The sequence below is a fragment of the Lynx canadensis genome, chromosome A1 (genome assembly GCF_007474595.2).
Source record: "Lynx canadensis isolate LIC74 chromosome A1, mLynCan4.pri.v2, whole genome shotgun sequence".
In the NCBI taxonomy this organism is placed as follows: domain Eukaryota; kingdom Metazoa; phylum Chordata; class Mammalia; order Carnivora; family Felidae; genus Lynx; species Lynx canadensis.
This window is the reverse complement of record NC_044303.2, coordinates 10,738,494-10,758,288: the sequence shown is the minus strand read 5'-3', so window position 1 is coordinate 10,758,288 and position 19,795 is coordinate 10,738,494. Positions and strand designations below refer to the sequence as shown.

Genomic DNA, 19,795 nt, shown 5'->3' with positions numbered 1-19,795 from the left:
AAAATACATCATACCTCCAACCCAAGGAAAGTCCTGGCCATGATGCCAAACATCAGAGGCATGGTTAGGAGCACCTTTCCAACACCGCTCACTCCCTTCAATTAGTGATAATGAACTGTGGTCATACCTGAATGTATAGTCTCCCCCAGTCAATTTCTGTGAAGTTTTGACTGGCACTCCTTTAAAACAATACATGACTTCTACAATTGTGCTAGAGTATTTATGAAGAACATCTCTTGTTTTCTGGAAAGTACTCTTTCAAAATTGACAGATGTCTCTTACATCTAAATTTCTAGAATGTTTTTGATCATTTTACCCACAGAGTAATTTTGTCAAAGTTAATTATATTCCTTTCTTCATTTTCTCATTCAACCTAGCCACAATTCAGCTGTTGTCTTCCCTTATGTTTCCTTCTCTTATGTTTTGCATCCGTCCTCACAGAGGACTTATGCCCCCCTTGAAATTCAGGTTCCCGATTCAACTGGTATCTTCATAACATAGTAGTTAACAGTGGTCCTCTGGGGTCAGGGGATGATTCAAATACGTGTATAGGGGAGGGAGGATATGAGCAATAAAACATCTTTTATAGGTAGGAAGTTCATAGAAAAATAGTTTAACACCTATTATATCGAAAACACATTATATTTTGTATTGTCTACATTCACTTTGTCTAATTTTCCCTTCCCTTTAATAAATACAACACTACTAAAAAAAAAAAAAAAAGGTTAAGAGCCTGGCCCTGTCTTGGAGACAACTGGACATGGCAACACACACTCGACCCCAGAAGCTGCTGCTGTTGCATCTGCTACACCTTCTGTAGATGGGGAGGGTGGCCTTTGGATGCTTTTCTATCCATTGGATGTTTGCTCTTAGCAAAGCAAAAAATATTTTTCTTTGCTATTGTTGCAGTGGTAGATGAATGATTTACTATTAGCAACTTGGCGTAAGACCAGTGAAGGCTGGCGATTTTAGGAAAACTCTGCTGCATGGCTCTGGGAGTTGGCTTGTTAAGCCTATTCACACAGGGAGAGGCATACTGAGTCATGGATTTTTAAATCTCTTCTTTCTTGTAAAGATTTCTGTAGAGGGCAGGTTTATAAAAAACTAGTTGTCCCCCTGTGTTTGGAATATGAATGAGTGAGAGAGTCAGTATATCCTAGTGTAGCAGCCTTGAAATTTTTTATGATAGTAACTCACAGACATATATCTTGTATCACAATTCAGCATACAAACAGGCACACACTGAAAACAAAATTTCTTGAATTATAACTTGCCTTTTACTATGTGGGATGTGCTCTGATCATTGCTATTCTATCTTATTCCCTCGGAACGGGATCACAATCCACTAAATTGATCTCACGATCCACTAACGGCATATGACCCATTCATTATTCATAAGTATTCACTAGTGATGAAGTACTCTGGATGCCATCAGACCTGCCTGGGTTGACATTCTTTCTGCCACTCACTAGATTTCAAGAAAGCTACTTAATCTACAAATTTAGTTTTCTCACATTTAAAATAAAGTTCATGTAATATGGATGTGTTTCAGGAGCTGCACAAGCTAATGTTATGAAATACCGGAGACTTCCTGGCCCACGTTAAGCCCTCAGTTAATGTTGGTGTGCAGGTAATTTCAACACAAGGTAAGAAAATAGGACTTTAAGAAGGAAACTCGAATGTAGAATGAAAGCTTGCTGTGCCTTAGCGGTGCAGAATTTTTTACGTGACTTCTAAGAAAGGAATAACAGAGACTATAATAAAAATTCCCCTACCTATTCATGTTTTTCTATTTGAAACACCATATGACATTTAGGGTTTCTATTTTAAGCAGCCTCAAATCGCTTTGAAAGCTAAGGGGGGGATGTTGTAAATGATAAATAAGCAATGAAAATGTCCTCACCATCTAATAATAATATTTTATTAATGATTTAGAAGAGGTGATTAAACATTTGATTAAAGACAATTTTGAAATAGAAAGCTGAGCCTGCATAAGATATTTTGAAGGCAATACACTGTGTTCCTTTGTGGAGTTTACCATGAAGATAACCTTGAGTTCCTTGAGGGCTGGACCCAACTAAATGCCCATCTCAGAGAAGCAGATTCAAAGCAAGACAAGTAATCAATTGTCACAGACAAGACAGACCAAGATTATTTCCTTGCATCTGGAAGAAAAATGGAATACATCTAGCAAGTTAGAGTGAGGGAAGGGGAATGGAAAGACTGACCATGTGTAAAGAGAACTTATCAATTGCATTTCTCATAATTCCCCGGTTTGCATTCAAGAATGGCAGCTTCCTGAAGATATCCTCGAGGTATAAATTTTATGTGGAAGGAAAAGAAATAAATGAAATCTACTCCCTACCCCTTGCCCTCGGTATCCTAAATCCCTGTTATCCAAGTGCCTGGCACTCACTTCATGCTCAATAATTTTTTTAATGAAGAAATGAATTAATAGGTCACTTGGGAATAAAAAGAATTGTAAGAAGAGCCCCTTTCAAGATTTAAACTTCTCAAAGTTGCAAGCTTATGTTTTTATTTTAATAACAAAAATAGCGTTCAATCTTCCAAGCACTCCATCTATTATTTTTTCTGCCATATATAATTTAAAAAATAATTAAGAATCCCTGCTATATTTGGCACATACTGAAAAAGAATCAATAGCCGTCTGGAGAAAGTGTATTCTGCCGTCTAGTCTTCCTGCCATCTGTGGAAGTGGAAAGAGATCGTTTTTACTGAAACTTAGGGATTACTAAAATGGAGGATGCCTACATAAAAGCTATGTTGATAGCTTCTGCAGCAATTTCTGTGGGACTCCTGCCAAACACACAGCTGAGGGGAGGTTCGAACATGTGAGAGAAAATTGCTCAGTGAGTGCTTCTTCTTTTCTCTTCTGGTCGATATTCTGGACATGTCTGTGCAAAGAGCTTTTTAAATGACTCCTTGATAGCCTTTCGAAGCCAACTGGACTGCTGTCCAAGGACATTTTTTTGCTGCCTGCCAACACCATCGTTGTGTTATTGGGAAACGACAGGTGAACGTGCTTTTGTAGGTCCTCAGTTTAAGAATCCATGGAGGTGTGCAAGCCCCTCTTTGCTTTTTCTGATTTTTTGCCAACAGTAGTCCTGCATGAAGCTAAAGAAAGCCCTTATCCCCTCAGCCTAGTGTTCTGGCTGAGATTCTCTCCACACTAATGCCAGAGATGACAGCTCTACGATCCCCCGGGGGGGGGGGGCTTGGGGGGGACACAGAGGATCCTGGCCAATGGGACCATTTCCCAGAATGCACCACTCCTAGTGGATCTCGGTTCAGATGCAGATGAAGCCTCTGCCATTGACTAAAGAGCCAACTAGCCTTTAGCGTAAAGAGCGGCACCAGAAGAAACATTTATTTAATGTGCAAAAAATGTTAACTGGTTGCCTGCTATATGCTAGGGCAACAGGTTAGACAATGCCCACTGCTACCTGGAGCTCGGGTGCCAGGATGTCTAAGAGGAGCAGCCGCTACATTTACAAGGCAGAGCAAAGGTGAATCCAGCCCATTCACTGAATCCACCTTTTCGAAGTTCTATTTCTGGGAAGAGCATGAGCATCACTAACAGCTCACCTTTGTGGGATGGATGATTTATGGTTTGTTTGCAAGTAACTAGTAAAGTCTTTCTAAAAAACTTTTATGTTAAGGTGAGTGGAGAGGAATTGGCCTCTTGTGTGGTGTTTTTTAAACTTAGAAATCTTATGCTGTTGTGCTTCTGTTTGGTCTCCCCCTGCCCCAACAGGATTGTGTGGCCGTATCAATCAGTGTGTGTAGGATTCAGATCCAATTTCATTCATGCATTTACCCACCTCCTTGTCATTTCAAAGATTGCCGCCTCAGCTGAATTTCTCTAGGGCCCTATTCTCTCTCATGTTCTTCTGGGACAAACCAACCATCTAAGGCCCTCAGGCCTGAGACGAATGTCCCTCAGGATCCCTCTCACAAATTTTCTGCAGAAACCATCACCCTATCTCCCTCTTCAGATGATTGTCCGATGTTTGAACAAACAGATTTGAGGAAACAATGCCAAACTAGCTGGAACAAGTATAGACTCAGTACATGTTGATTTAAATTAGAAAACAAGAACTTCAAATTGTCGATATCATCATCAACAGGCATGGATTTCAGCCCCACGTTTCCCTTTGCTGGGTCCATTTAGGTGGATCAAAAACTGAATGCTGTGGCCCTTGATGGGTTATAAGGGATATAAGGGCACAAGGAACACTTCTACCCCAAAAACAACCGTGCTGCCCACCAATAAACTGCCTAAATTTCACCTTTAGAGAGGAATTCCTTTAGGTTAAAATATTGTCTTTTACTATTTAAACAGCCACCTTGTTCTGTATGAGTTTGAGAGGCTATCTTCTTCCTAAAGAAACCTGCCTAGGCACAACGAACTCACAGAATGACCACCGTGGTGGGTAAAGGGAAGAGGAACATGGAAAAGGTGCTTGCGAAGGTGACACCTGTTGGGAACTTGGCACAGGAAGCGTAGAGAGGAGAGAAAACGCTCCATTTTCCCTCTCTCTTCTAATTCGTCCCCAATTTGCTGACTACTCTGTGTCAAGGGACTTTCACTGGCTGTTCTTCCTCTTGGTGGCAATTCTCCCAAATTCTAGTTCCATCAACTTATAGATTTACCTACAGACAAGACCGCTGCATGTGCGTAGCTGGGATGTGTTTCACACGACCATGGGACACCATTCAGCAGACTGTTGGTGTTGAGCCACATAAAAGCCACACCATCCTAGACTGAGGCCCTGGGTGCTTTTTCATGATGCACGAAGGATAAAAGTCTCTTTTCCTGTCCATAGTGAAACTGTCCATCTGTGTTCTATATTCCATTTAATCTCATCTTCTCAGAATCTCTCCCCGTTAATTATTATCTCTGTCTCCTATATTTTAATATACTGTCTCTCCACTGGTTTTTATTTTATTTTTTTAACAATATTTCTAATGTTCATTTGTCCATTTGTTTTATTTTGGAGAGAGAGTGTGTATAAGCAGGGGGGAAAGGCAGAAGGAGCGAGAGAGAGAGAGAGAAAATCTTAAGCAGGTTCCATGCTCAGCACAGAGCCTGATGTGGGCTCGCTCTCACGACCTGGGGTTCATGACCTGAGCCAAAATCAAGAGTCCAATGCTTAATCAACTGAGTCACCCAGGTGCCCCTCCACTGGTTTTTAAATTGATGTTAATTTTATTCAGTCATCTCTCATGTTCAAAACAAACAAAGAAACAAACCAATCAAGCAAGCAAGCAACCAACAAACCCATCAACCCAAATCCTACTATATCCACAGTGGAACTGAAATCCACTTCTCTCTTCAAAATTAAATTCCCAAGAAAAATCAAATAAGGCAATGTCTCCACTTCCTCACCAGCCTTCCTTCAATCCATAGCGTTTGGTTTTGGCCTTGCTGCTCTGCTGAAAGTCTCCCATCAGCACCATTAATGTCTTCTTTGTTACTAAATGCAGTAGGTATTTTATAGTCTTCATCTTACTTAATCTTTTTGTAGCATTTGACACAGCTTAACCACAGCCGCCAAGTTGAAACCATTTTTCCCATGGCTTTGTGATGTCTCACTGCCCTGGTTTACTTCCCCTTCCATATTCTCTAAAGGTCCTCCCCCCCCCCCCCAATGCACTGGCTCCTTTTTGCTTTTTGTCAACACCCTAAAGATTACTGATAAACATTTGGTCAGAGATTCCTTAGACCATCAAATCAATTAAAGAATGTAGACGAACCTACAACAAGTTACTGATATTTTAGTTTGTCAAATAAGAAAAAATTTAAAAACCCTAAATTACTATGTATTATAATATTGATTTATTACAAAAATACTATTTTACCATTAAAAACTACAGAAAACATATCACAGGAAAAAAGAAAGTCCTTTAAAAGGAATATACTTAGCTTTATGAAAAATACTTATTTATGCTCCTGGACTGGTTAAACTTTCATTCCTGACAGCAGTGGCCCGGAACACAGTGTTTGGAACTGTGTGTGAGAAAATCAAATCTGGCAATGTTACCGGAATTCTTTAGAGAGCTTAGCCCTCTGGTCTATAACTCACAAATATTTTCTCCTGGTCTGCCATTCGTCATTAACTTTGCTTATGACAGGGACTCCAGAGATGGATCTATCAGGTTCTGACTTTAAAATGACTATGCAAACTAAAAATAGAAGGTAACTTGCTTGATTTAATAAAGGATATCTATAAAAGCTAACAGTATAGAATATGCTTGATGGTGGATTTTTGAAGGCTTTCCCTTTGAGATTGGGAACAGGATAGCAATGTCCACTATACCACATCTATTCAACATTGTACTGGGAGACTTAGCAAATGTAGTGAGACAAGGCAAGTAAATCAATGGTTTAAATATTGAAGGAGAAGAAATAAAACTGTCATCATTTATGAATAATATGAATGTGAACATAAAAATCCAAGATAATTAATTGTTAGGACTAGTAAATCTAGCAAGCTTTCTGAAAATCAAAGTCATTTCTGTATGTCAGCAACAAATGATTAGACAATAAAATTAAAAAAATGCCTTTTACTATAGCATCAACAGTGTCACATATTTGGGAATAAATTTAACAACAATCTGCAAGACATTTATGCAAAGTATATAAAATTACTGAGTGACATTAAAAACTTAAATAAATGGAGACAATATTTTAAAGATGTTAATTCTTTCGCCCAATTGATCTACAGTTTCAAAGCAATTACAATAGAAATCTAGGAATGTGCATGTACAGTGTGTAGAAATGAATAAGTTGTTTCTAAAATGAGTAATATATTTCTAGGAGGACAAGAAGAGTCAGGTCAGTTTGGAAGAAGGAGAACAAAGCAAGAGAACTTATCTGTAAACTAAGACCTATTATGATGGTACAATAATTTGGACAAAGAGTGAATATTGGGGCAAAGGGTGAACAATAGACCAGCCGAATGGAATAGAAACTTCAGAAAAAGACAGACAGATGTGAACATTAATTTACGAACAAGTAGCACTACAGAACAGTGGTTGGGGATGGGTACTTCTAGGTGAATTATATTTAAATACCCAAGGTAAAACAATAGAGTTTCTGGATGATAATATAGAAAAAAGTCTTTATGACTTTGGGGTAGAGATTTTAAAGAGAATACAAAAAATAGAGAACAAAAACATTAATCATATAGGAAAGAGCTAAATTAGGTTATATTAAAATTAATAAGTTCTATTGAAAAAAAAGAAAAAAGAAACCATTAAGAAAGTGTAAAGGCAAGCTACAGAGTAGAAGATGTCTCAGAAACAACAGAAGTTGGCAAAGATGTGGAGACAAGGGAACACTTTTGCACTGCTGGTGGGAATGCAAACTGGTGCAGCCACCCTATGACCCAGCAATTGCACTACTAGGTATTTATCCAAAGGATACAAAAATGCTGATTCAAAGAGGCACATGCACGCCAATGTTTATAGCAGCACCATCAACGATAGTCAAATTATGGAAAGAGCCCAAATGTCCATGGATAAAGAAGGATATGGTATATATACACACACACAATGGAATATTACTCAGCAATCAAATAGAATGAAATCTTGCCATTGGAAACAACGTATTATTCTAAGGGAAATAAGTCATCAGAGAAAGATAAATTTCATATGATTTCATTCCTATGTGGAATTTAAGAAGCAAAACAAATGAACATAGGGAAAGGGAAGGGAAAATAAGATAAAAACAGGGAGACAGACAAACCATAAGAGACTTTTAAATGTAGAGAACAAACTGAGGGGTTGCTGGCAGGGTGTTGGGTGGGTATGGGCTAAATGGGTGATGGAGATTAAGGAGTACACTTGTTGGGATGAGCACTGAGTGTTATATATAAGTGATTAATCACTAAATTCCACTCCTGAAACAATTACTGCACTGTATGTTAACTAGCTTGGATTTAAATAAACCTTAAAAGACATTTTTTAATTAAGAAAAAAGAAAGTTTAAAGGCAAGCTCCAGAGTAGAAGATGTTTCAGAAAGTTTATAATTAGAATATGTGTGTGAGTGCATGCATGTGTGCGTGAGAGTGTGTGTGTGTGTGTGTGTGTGTGTGTGTGGAGGGGAGCGGGGGGAGAGAGGTCCTACAAAATAATGAGGACAATATGAACAATAAATAGAAAATGAACAAGAGACTGAACAGACACATAGCAAAAGCAGATATACCAATGGCCAAAAACACATTTGAAAAGACATTCAATCTAATTAGTTAGCAGGGAAATGCAAATTAAAACTACAAGTAATATTACTACAGGTTACCAGTATGGCTACAATTAAAAAAAAAACAAAAAACTACTGGGGCACCTGGGTGGCTCAGTTGGATAAGCATGGGACTCTTGTTTTTGGCTCAGTTCATGATCTTGAGGTTGTGAGATCAAGCCCCGTATGGGGCTCTGCACTACGCATGGAGCCTGCTTGGGATTCTCTCTTTCTCTCTCTCTCTCTCTCTGATCCTCCCTCCCCCAAATAAATAAATAAACCTAAAAAAAAAAACACCATCATAAACTATTTGGTGAGGATGTGAGGCTGTGCAAACTCTCACACACTAGTAGGGTGCTCCTTGGAGCGACTGCTTTGGGAAGCCATTTGGCATTGTCTGGTAAAGTCGAAGCCTTAAAAACCTGACGAGTCTGCAGTTTTACTTGTAGGCTTGTGCCCACAGAAATGCACGCACATGTGCACCAAGAGACTCAGACAAGAATATTCACGGAAGCATTCTTCGTAACAGCCCCAAACTGGAAACCACCCAACCATCCTTGACAAATAAGATAGATAAAAAGTATGGCGTATTTATCGGCGGCATACAATAGAGTTCTGCAAATGAGCGAACTAAATCATTCAAAGCGGTTTCAGATCAAGCACAGGCAGAGAACGCGTCTCCTTTACTTTTTAGAATTGCTGTCTACTCTGTCAGGAACACGCTCCTGGCGGCCCTGACTTCTGAGGTAATAAGACATGGAGGCCTCTTCCTTCAGCCTGTGCTGTTCTCTGCCTCTGAAATGCCATTTCTCTCCTGGTTCACTTCCTCACTCTTCACACCCGTTACAAAAGTCATTTCTGTGAGAACTTTCAGGATCCCCTCCAAAGTTGTTCCGAAGTATGAGCCTTCCCAAAGCATCTTACGCATATCCCTATTGTAGTATTTATGACATTTTATGATTATAAAATATAACACATATTTTTATATCTATATTATATATCTCTAATAAAGTGTATATATATACATATGTATACACACTTTATTCTAGATATCTTCCTTTATCCCGTAGTATGTTGTGCCCCTCTTATGGAGAGGAACTTACTTTACCAGTTTTGATTCTCTCACTGCCTAACAAAGTTTCAGTTTTTAGCACATACTATATGCCTCAAAATTGCTTTGCAAACTGAATTATCATTTTCAGGGGCGGCCATGTTGTTTCCATAACTGGACTACATATCCCTAAATTCCTGTATGTGGGGTGGGGGGCACATAGCTACTTCATGTCAGAAGTGTAGGCCAAACTTGAGTGTGCGTGTTCATATGCCATCCATGTGGGTTAGGCGCATGTAGAAGCTTTATGTTCATTTCTCTTTTCTCATTTATCTAATATCAGTACTTCAGGGCGTTTTTCATGTTGGCATTTTTGCTTAAAGTTACCTACCATGGAAGAGGAGACATGGTCTGGTGTCTCCTAATTTCCAGGTAGATTCTATATATGTTGGGGTAAGGTGGTCCACATGGGCTTATTACAGCATATGCTCTATGTCTGGGAATCAGGTTATAGTATGAGTAATTTCCTCATGCTTTGTTCTTTACAAAACTCTTGCAATTCACTCAGACAATGGACAAAAATCACACTGCGTTTGCAAAACCCTGTGCTCTTAGCGAGGGCAACTTACTTTTCCAAGTAGATAATTTTAGCATTAATTAGAGTAAGAGCGGCATTTGTAAGTGGGGAATGGGAAACAGCCATAAAGGAATGGTTTCTGAATGAGGAAACAGAGTTTTTCACTAACACTCAGCATGGATTATCCTTTTCTTAACTGTAAGTGAGTTTACCTAAAGACTCTCTCATCTCACTCCCACACAGAAGTTAAGACTTTTGAGGGAATATCTTTGCAGTGGCCCTCAAAAGAAGAATGGAAGTGAATCCATATCTTTTGAATTTCTTATATTTCATGAATTTACATGAAAGAAAATTAAGAGTACAAATATCTACAATAATAAATATACTATTTTTAGCCTATCTGGTTGAGAAAGAAAGTCTCAGGCAAACGTGTGACTAAGACAGAAGTGTGCCTGGGTGGCTCAGTCAGTTGAGCGTGCATCTTCAGCTCAGGTCATGATCTTACAGTTCAGGAGTTCGAGCCCCACATCGGGCTCGCTGCTGTCAGCGTGGAACCCGCTTCAGGTCTTCCGTCTCCCTTTCCCTGCCCTGCTCCTGCTTGTGCGCGCTCTCTCTCTCTTTCAAAAATAAATAAACACTTACAAAAAACCCGGAGAGGTGGGTGAAACAAGGGGAGGGAGGGAGTGAGGAGAGGTCCCTAAAATAGCACTCTTGTCCTCCTACAGGCAAATGACTAGCCCAGTGTCCACTGGCTGGACGTGGATAATGAAAGCCAGCTGACGAATGAAAAAGAGGATCTTACTCTAAATCAGAAGAGACGTCTCCCTAGCCACTTGTATCATAGGTTTAGGGTTTCTTTCAAAAAAAAAAAAAAAGGAGTGGTAACATTGACTACTTTACAGCTAAACTTGCATATTAATTATACTTTCTTGAATCATACTATCCATTAAGAGGCTGTGTATTGATAATTAGACAACATATGTTCAGCTATTCCCTTGCCAAATATTTAATTGGTTCTTATCATCCTCAAAATGAAAAAAAAATTCAAGTTGAATTAATATGTAAAATAATGCAGGTAAGCCCAATGAACATCCTGATATGAACAAAGAATTAGCAAGGAATGAGCATATCTTATAGGAGAAAAGCCTACTTATATTTTGATGTGCTAATGTAATATCAGTGTTCCCAGAGATGCGATCCATAGGGCAGGTTTATCAGAACACCTGGGTTGCTTCTATACTGCGCAGAGCCCTGTGGCCCAGCCTAGATCTGTTGAATCTACTGGGGGTGGCATCCTAGAATCTAGTTCTTTAACGTCATCACAAATGGGTCTTAGACACCAACAATCACACCAATATGGCTGAGGCTAAGGGGTTATTTGGTATGTTGAGGGTCAAAGGCCAGTGAGGATAAGGCAGTGACTTGAACACAGTTCCGCTGATCCTAAATCTAGCATCCTTGCCACACTGTGCTGCCTCCCCTCCCCGAATCCCTTACACCTGTATGGCACTTCCCTTCGCGACTCCAAATCGGTGTGTGGCCACTAGGGTCCGACGTCTGATAAAGCGAAATCTAAAGAATGAAACTACCTTCTTTTCTGAGCTTCTGCATCAAGGTTGTGAGCAAGTTCCGAATACGCTCCCCACAACACACTTTTTTCCATAGACACAAAAAAGGTGGGTATCATGTTTCTTCATGAAAACGTCAAGCTCATAGCAGAGAGAACTCTCCACAGTGCGTGAAGAGAGAAAAAGTCACTGGAGTGAGAGGAGCTAGCCCCCCAAGGTGGGCAGGGAGCTGGGACTGGTTGAGCATGAGGATTGGGCACCAAGCCCATCTGTGAAAGCCCAGCCAGCAGCTGTGTGAACCTGCAGACGCGTGTGCTGGGACTGAGCCCCGGACGATGAGTGTAAAGGGCTCCGTCTGACCCCCCAAGGTTGTGGACCGGATATCACCCTGCCCATGTCAGCAGTGACAGCGGCAGTGATGCCTTGCAAACCAGACATGAGATTTGGAACTGGGTCACCCACGAGGTAAAAATCGCTGAAACCTGAACATAAACTCCAGCTCAGACCTGAACACTTCCATGGGCTATATTGCCACAATTCTGAGATCCCTCAAAGGCAGAGGTGTGCAGGGGAAAAAAAATCCCTCTGACTTTATGAAAGTGTGCAGGGCTCCAAAAAAAAGGGAGAATTCATACCTGGGGAATTAGATGATAGTGCTTTAAAAAGCGGTTTAAATCTGTATTTATTTTCCAAAGAAATAACGGGAGGAATAATTTCGTGAAGTAAGAAGGGAAGTTTATAAAACCAGAACAGACAGATTTAAATACAGCCGGAATTATTGGAATGGAAAATATAGTCACCAACATTTAAAAAATATCTGAACGAATTGAATAAAAAATGAACCAGAACCACAGAAAGGGAGAATTCGTTAAAATAATCTCTCTTTCTCTCTCATAGAACACTTATTTTGGTAATACAGAACTTCCCTGAGCAAAGAAAATAGTCAGATACCACTGGTGAGAAAAATGTTGGACAGACAGCTGGTAATCTGAATAGGGTGATGGCTAGTATAGATCTATAACGCCTTAACAGAAACCGTTTGGAGAAATGTATTCCAGAATTTATCATTTGTTGTGGTTTAGAAAGTTAAATGATACTTAGGCTATAAATGACATAACATTCTCTGCTGGGTCTAGGGCAAAATCACATGAGCAAACACATTAATATCTATGTATATATCACAACGTATGACATTTTGCAGTAAATTTATAAGTGAAGACCTTAAATAGTTTCTGGTAAATTCTAACCACATTTTTTTTGGCAAAAGAGTTCAAACTCTCAGTTTTTGGAGCTCTCTGCATTTCAGAATTGTGGAGAAATCACCATGGACCTCCAAAACGAGTTCAAGGTGGGGTTGAAGTTATAACAAGATATAGTACATGTTTGCTTGTGTTTGAACACATGTTCTAGCAATCTGAGCAACAGAAATGATGACTGCTGGCCAGGCCAGGAGATGCTGGGGCTAGACACAAATAACAGAAAGGGGACCAGGGTCTCAAGAGGAACAAGACAGATACAAGAAGACCTGGAGAGGAAGCTCAAGAATGACAAGAGGCCATCAAAGGTGAGGAATACCTGGGAAAGGAGGAAACCGAGGGGCGGTTGGATTCCAAGGGGAAATGACAAGGCAGATGCTAACGGTCAAAGTGGAGCAGATATGGGAATTTGGGAGCATGAAATGGGAAAAGCATGAAGCTTGAGCTGGAGAAGGTAAGCACTCAAAGAGTAAGAGAGTTGAAAAGTGGAGGCAGGAAGACAAGACAGAAGAGGTCTCAGAGGCCAGGAAACCTGGAAAAGACCACAGTGAGGAGGTAAGAGGGAGAAACAGCAGCCAGAGAGGCCAGGAGGGCGTCTGAGACAGATGTGTGCAAAGGGGAGGAGAAGAAGGAGTTAAGTGTGTCAGGAGATGAATCTAAGAAAGGAGCGCCGGTGGGGGTGGGTGGGCGGGGGACTCAGGGGGAAGAGAGAGGCCTAAAGAGGAAAAGAGGTGAGGATGGAAGCCAGAAGAGTGCAAAGGAAGAGTAACCTAAGACAAGTGGTCTACCATTTTATCAATCTCACTGAATTTATTTAAAGGCTTTTTACTTGGTAATAAAGTTAATTCTTCTACTGCAATTCCTTTCTAATCTTACAACATTCAAAAGTTTATCGAACCACGCGAGCATTAAAGCAACCATTTCATTTTGATTTGGGAGCACGTTCCGAGGTATTTAACACAGTTGAAATTACTGCAAGCTTAATTTTAAAAGGATTTTTTCATGTTTATTTATTTTTGAGAGAGGGAGAGAGAGAGCACACAAGACAGGGAGGGGCAGAGAGAGAGGGGAACAGAGGATCCGAAGCAAGTTCAGCTGTCAGCTTGGGGCCTGAACTCACGAACCATGAGATCATGACCTGAGCCCAAGACAGATGCTTAAGTGACTGAGCAACCCAGGCACCCAGAAAACTTAGTTTTTATCCAGATGTACTCAATGATTGGAAGTGTGGGGTGAGAAATTGATGTGCGTGAATAAAGCAGAGAAGACAGGTGTATTTTTTGTTTTCAGATAATTCCCTACTATTTCTCATGTAAAACAAGCACATTAATTTTTTCTGATAAACATTAAGTTATATGTTTACCAAACAAGTAATAGGTTCTTAAACGTATGCATTTAAGATATACATACGTTCCTAAAAATGCTGTGCGTTTATCATTATATAATTATGGACACAAAAACTATTCTAATTAGTTGAATTTTTTTCAGGCTACAATTTCCTAGGACAAAAGTGTGGCATTTTTCAAAACTAACTGATTTGAAGGCAAACCAATTTTGTCTCTAAAATTCAGGCGACAGCCAATTTTGTTAGTTCAAGTAAGAGTCCTTAAAACTCTTGATATACCTGGTCATATTTATTTACAATAAGATAAACAAATGAAGAAACATCTGTTGCAAGATGTATTTGGTTAGTGCCTTTAGAGAGAACACATCTCAAATAGCTTTCGCTTCTGGTTTTCTGATATTTTCTGTCTTCCTCACAGAGGGCTCCATTCAGGGAAGTTTCTTTTTCATTAGGGGTGCCCATGTAGCCTCTCTGTATGACTGGCCTGCAATATAATAGATTTTCACAGCTACCAGCAGCATGATGTAATTGTGTGAAATTAAAATTTAGTTGGAAAACCTTTTCTCAAGTGACAGCAACCAATTAGAAGCGACATTTCTTAGAAAAAGGAGCATCCAACGCGAGCTTTGAACTTGTCCATTAGGGGGCAGTCAAATACTGCTCACTTCAAAATGTTAGGCCCCTGTTTCCAATGACTTCATTTTTTGAAGGTTAGCAAATTTTTTGAGTAGCTAGCAACCTAGAGTTACCCAGTAGCATTGTGGGCACTTTATGCTTTTAATTTCCCAGATAAGCCCATGTTTTCGGTTTGTAATATTATCCGTAATTAATCCACAAAAAACTTGTTGGGGAGGAGGTGGCTTGAGTCTGATTAACAAGGATACCCAGTGAATAAATTGATGATAAAATACATGTACAAAGTTATAATAAGATATGTTATCTTTACTCATCAGTTAATGTCTGTAGCTTGTTAGCCAATATCACTAATCCCTTAGACACTCAAGGGTGATGATGGCCAGAAGAGAAAAGGTAAAACATAATGTCTGCCTTTTCCTTTTGTTTAGGTCTGACCTAAAAAATTATGACAAATATTTATGTAAATGTAAGAAGCAATCTGTGCTCTTACATAATTCCGGATGACTTTTCTTTATTCTAGCCGAACTACTTTAACTGTCTATAATTTTATTGTGAAAAACTTCCACTAATTATATAGCAAATGATTATTATCTTTATAAATAAGAATAAGATATCAAAGGATTAACATGTCTAGCTTTGAAAATAATGTTAAAAAGAAAGGGTTAAATTAGCAATTGAAGTGAAAGGTCAATTGGAAAATAAAAATTTCCAAGGAATTACAATGAAAATATTTATCAGGTTGGACTGTGGATCTGAAACATGGCATTTGCTTAGAAATAAACCAAAATCATCTGTTTAAAATTTCTTTCCTTTCTTTTTTAGTTTAAAGAACACCATTACGTTATGGTAAATCTTAAAACACTATTTCAGTAATAGATGTTTTTCATCTCATAAAAATTTTGTTCACAAAGTCAATTAAATGTATTACCACAAGCAATACTATACTTTATATTTTATACATATCCTTTATACCATATATATTTTATACCATATATTTTATTAAAACTGGTTAACTATATTGCAATTCCTGTACAGTAAGGAATTAAGGGTACAGATTACCTCTACAAAGTGTATTGGATCCAAGAACCTTCTTTTTAACTTTTATTCTTAAAAATCATGTAAAATTTAATATTACAGATATGCATAGGATATAAATTGAAGGAAGACCCTAAATCAAAGAAATAGACTGCTCTCCACAAACGTATTTCATGTCAAGTGAGTTCATATATTCCTTGTCTTTAAGAAACACATAAGGCAACACTTAAATGATAACTTAAATTTTTATGTAAAGGAGATTAAAATGCAAAATAAAAATCATGCTAACTGTATTAGGATAATACTTTAAAATAATCTGAAGAAAATTTTAGTATTTCAAATTCAAACTAAAACTGAAATACTTTAAAAATCTTCTATTTGTTAGAAGTTTGTAAATAATTGTTCATAAATAACTGCATTTTATTTCAAGATTAAAAATACTCAATTGAGTTCATTTAATGAAAACTGAGTATTTTAGAAACCTAAAACCAATTTCTCAGAAAACAAAAATAATTTCAAATTCTAACTCTTATTCTCAGAAGTTTATCAAAATTCTTTAAGAAAGACTAGGAACTTAGACACATTTTGAATAATAATAAACCCAACATGCTTTGGATATAATAAATAGATACAAGTGTACAAGCTCACAATAAAGCAAGGGTATATTTTTCTTTAAAACCAGGTGAATATTAATTTTTTTCCTAAGAAAAATGCCAAGTTATAAATATGGATGAAATAAAAACGTTTAAAAATCAAAACCAGTAAGGAGAGTCCTTTTGTACATTTTTAATGATTTTATTTTACATAGGTTTGCTCTAAGGGAGAGATTCTGACTTTTAGATTTGTGGCTTTTTCTTTTCCTTCTTTCTTTCTTTGTTTTTTTTTTCTTTTTTCTTTTTTTTGGGGGGGGCAGTTCCCAGTTCAGCTATGTTAACAACAAAACATAGCAACTAACAATTACATACATTTTCTGAAGATATTTCAACAGGTTGAAATTTCATAAGGCAAAATTTTAATTTTTTAATTTGTCATGCTTGTTTTTTTTTTTTTTTTACAAATACTAAGAACTATTTTCGCCATTATAATTGATATATTCCACATTGGTTTTAAAAAAATGTTTTACCTACAATTTTAATAACATACAAAAGCAAGTTCCCATGAAAAATTTGTTGCTGCTAGAAATTGCTAGGATGGGACTACAAGCAATTAGTGGTGATGACAATGACAACGTAAACTGGATGTCTGTTTCTCAAACGCTGCAATGAGTCTATTATAAATATGCTAGAACTAAATAGAAATAGTCTATTTTCTATTCTCTTGGAATTGCACTCATTTAAGCGAGAAAGTAGCAGACTTACCTTTGACATCTATCAGGATGATGAAATGAAGTAGAAGGAACATTGCAATCAGTCTGAGGCTGAAGAGATGTTTAATACCAGAAAAGTAACAATAGGTTTTCAGCAATTGAAGTATTAGATGTATCCTCCTTATACCTCTGAAGGAGTTCTGACATAGTAACTTCGGTGCCTCCCATGTGTCTGAGCATGCTCAGAGCTAGAACCTTACTGGCATTGAGGGGAGAAGGTCTTGTCACTCTGCAGCCTATCTTTTTTGCTCTTTCTTTTTTGTTTCATATTATTTTAAATCTGCGGTTGTATTCTTGGTCGTTATTTCCTTATAGTATGGACAGAGAGACATAAATAAGACTTGGGCATTATTAGATAAGAAACATTGTTTTAAATCACTTAAAATTTGTTTCCCTTCAAAGCATGTAGTGCAATTTGCTCTTACTTAAAATCTAAACATACACAGTTCTTGCATATGAAGGGATATAGATTTACAGTGAAAAGGTGATGAAACTCTTTACAAGCATATTTTCAATGCAAGAAGCAAGTGACAAAAAGCTACTTACTGACAAATACATGAAGAACACCTATTCAAACGCTTTTCAATGTTTTCAAATAACATACAGAAAGATAGTAATAATGAAAATATATGGCCTTGGGTTTAATAGTTATTGTAAAACATTTACACAATGTTTTAAGCATTTACTTACTCTGTAACCATATTCCTTTTTTAAAGTGGATAATTTTAGTGGATAATTTTAAAGTGGATAATTTTGCTTTCAATGCTGTGTTGCATGCCTATCAGAAAACATTAATTACAGTTTAGTTCTTACATCCTGAAAGTGGCTTCTAAGACAGCACAGTTAGTGCAAATGCAAGTATAGGAAGGGACTTTTGGTTGATCCTCGCATAATCAGAAAGATTTCTACAAAACTTCAGTGTAGAATTTTGTTGTCAGTGTTTCACTGACTAGGAAATGCCTATGTAGACATATATAAAACAGCTTGTAGTCCTAATTTGGATGGAGGATTTTGTAAGTGAATGATAGGGATTCTCTTACATGTCGTTATTAATCGTGTCATTAACAACGCTGTTTGAAAAACTGTCCAGTGATGGCTGGCCATTGTGGTCACTCATCATAAGAGACAGAGTTTTCATTGTTCTTTCTTTCTTTCTTTCTTTCTTTCTTTCTTTCTTTCTTTCTTTCTTTCTTTCTTTCTTTCTTTCTTTCTTTCTTTCCAGGCTTTGATAGAATAAGGATTCAAAAGGGATTTGAAAGGGAAAATATTTTATCAATCACATGACGTGTTAGTTCTTTCTCTTTTAAGAAGTGAGCTAAATTCTCCAGATACGTTTAGATGTGTTTGTTCTCCTCTTATTTTTCAAACCAAGAAAGCAACAAAGAGAATCAAGCATTAGATGAGAAGAAAAATTTCAAAATCTTTCCTTACGTTTCAGGCACCTTTTTTTCTTCACTAACCTCGGGGACTTTTTAAATAAAAATTGCCTTACTTCACTTAAAAAAATCAGGGGGATCACTTTTTCTTCTATTTTGTGTTCTGCCATCAAGAGGATGGTTGATAGTTTCTGGTATTGAAACTTTGGGCATGAATTTTTAAGTGCAAGTAAATGCCATGAATTGCCCGTCACAAATCTATTGGAAATTTAAATATATAATCCATGAAAATACAATTTTTAGAGCAAGAATTGTCAAGATTTCAAAGAAATTACCAGACTTACTCATGAAAGAAATAGAGTTTAATTGCTAAAGAGTTGAATCATCATCCCTTTGTGTTAGGCTTTTCAGAGTTAATCTTTGAAATATTAGCGTTCAACACACACAATTCAGAACCCAGTAACTATAAATAATAGTTAAGAATATCTTTGACTCATTATTGATTTCTAAAGGCAGAAAGTGCAAGTATTAAAACGTGTTTCAGTTAATATGTTTTAACTTTGATTTTGAACAGAAACTGAAATGGCTGATATGTGCACAAGGTATGATGTATGTGTTTAAATGAGGGTGAATGAATTTCCTCTTTCCTTGGAGACACCGCTGGGGAGGAAGTTCCAGACAGCGCTTCATGCAGAGCTGAGAAGACACTATGCAAGCCGATTCATCCCCAGATACTAACGTCAAATTTGCACAAATGTACTTCATTGATCCTTACCTAAATCAACTTATTCCTCCATTCCAGTCTCCTGTGTTAGTACCCATGCTCTCAGCAATAGTAGTAAAAGCTCATGTAAATATAGCATTCACTGTATAGCATGATTCAACATAATTCTGGATAATTCGAAGGAGTTTCTTTACTGTAAGTACTGACTACCTAGTTCTGTGGGGGTGGGTGGGTAGGGGCATTCTCTTAGTTTCCACTGTAACTCTTACTCATGTCTTAGACACGATTGTTACACGGAAAGCTCTGAAATCCGGAACGTAATTTATTTAAATATAGCCAGAAAACCCTGATTTTGACACATATTGAGAATGATGTGATCATTTTTTATGTAGGCTATAATTCATTATCTTGCCAAACTGATGTTTTCAATCAGGATATTTACTAACCATTCACTGCACTTAATGCCAATATAGGCTTGTAAACACCGCTCCCTTCTACACATTATCTTGGTTTTTATTCCCCAAACCTGATCCATTAGCTGTTTGCTATCATTTTCTGTTTGGAGGGAAAAGGATATAGTGGTATTCAATGAATGAG

The 19,795-nt window shown here is 37.7% G+C and overlaps 1 protein-coding gene across 1 annotated transcript in view; it reads right to left on the bottom strand.

Annotated features, from left to right (window-relative positions):
• RXFP2 (relaxin family peptide receptor 2) overlaps positions 1 to 18,215 on the bottom strand; it is a 65,443-nt gene extending 47,228 nt beyond the window's left edge. The window contains exons 1-2 of the mRNA XM_030309964.1: positions 18,139 to 18,215; positions 17,091 to 17,227 (exon numbers count right to left, since the gene is read on the bottom strand). Coding sequence (XP_030165824.1) covers positions 17,091 to 17,227; positions 18,139 to 18,215 — 214 coding nt within the window. The remainder of the gene's footprint in view (positions 1 to 17,090; positions 17,228 to 18,138) is intronic.
• Between the last annotated feature and the right edge of the window lie 1,580 nt (positions 18,216 to 19,795).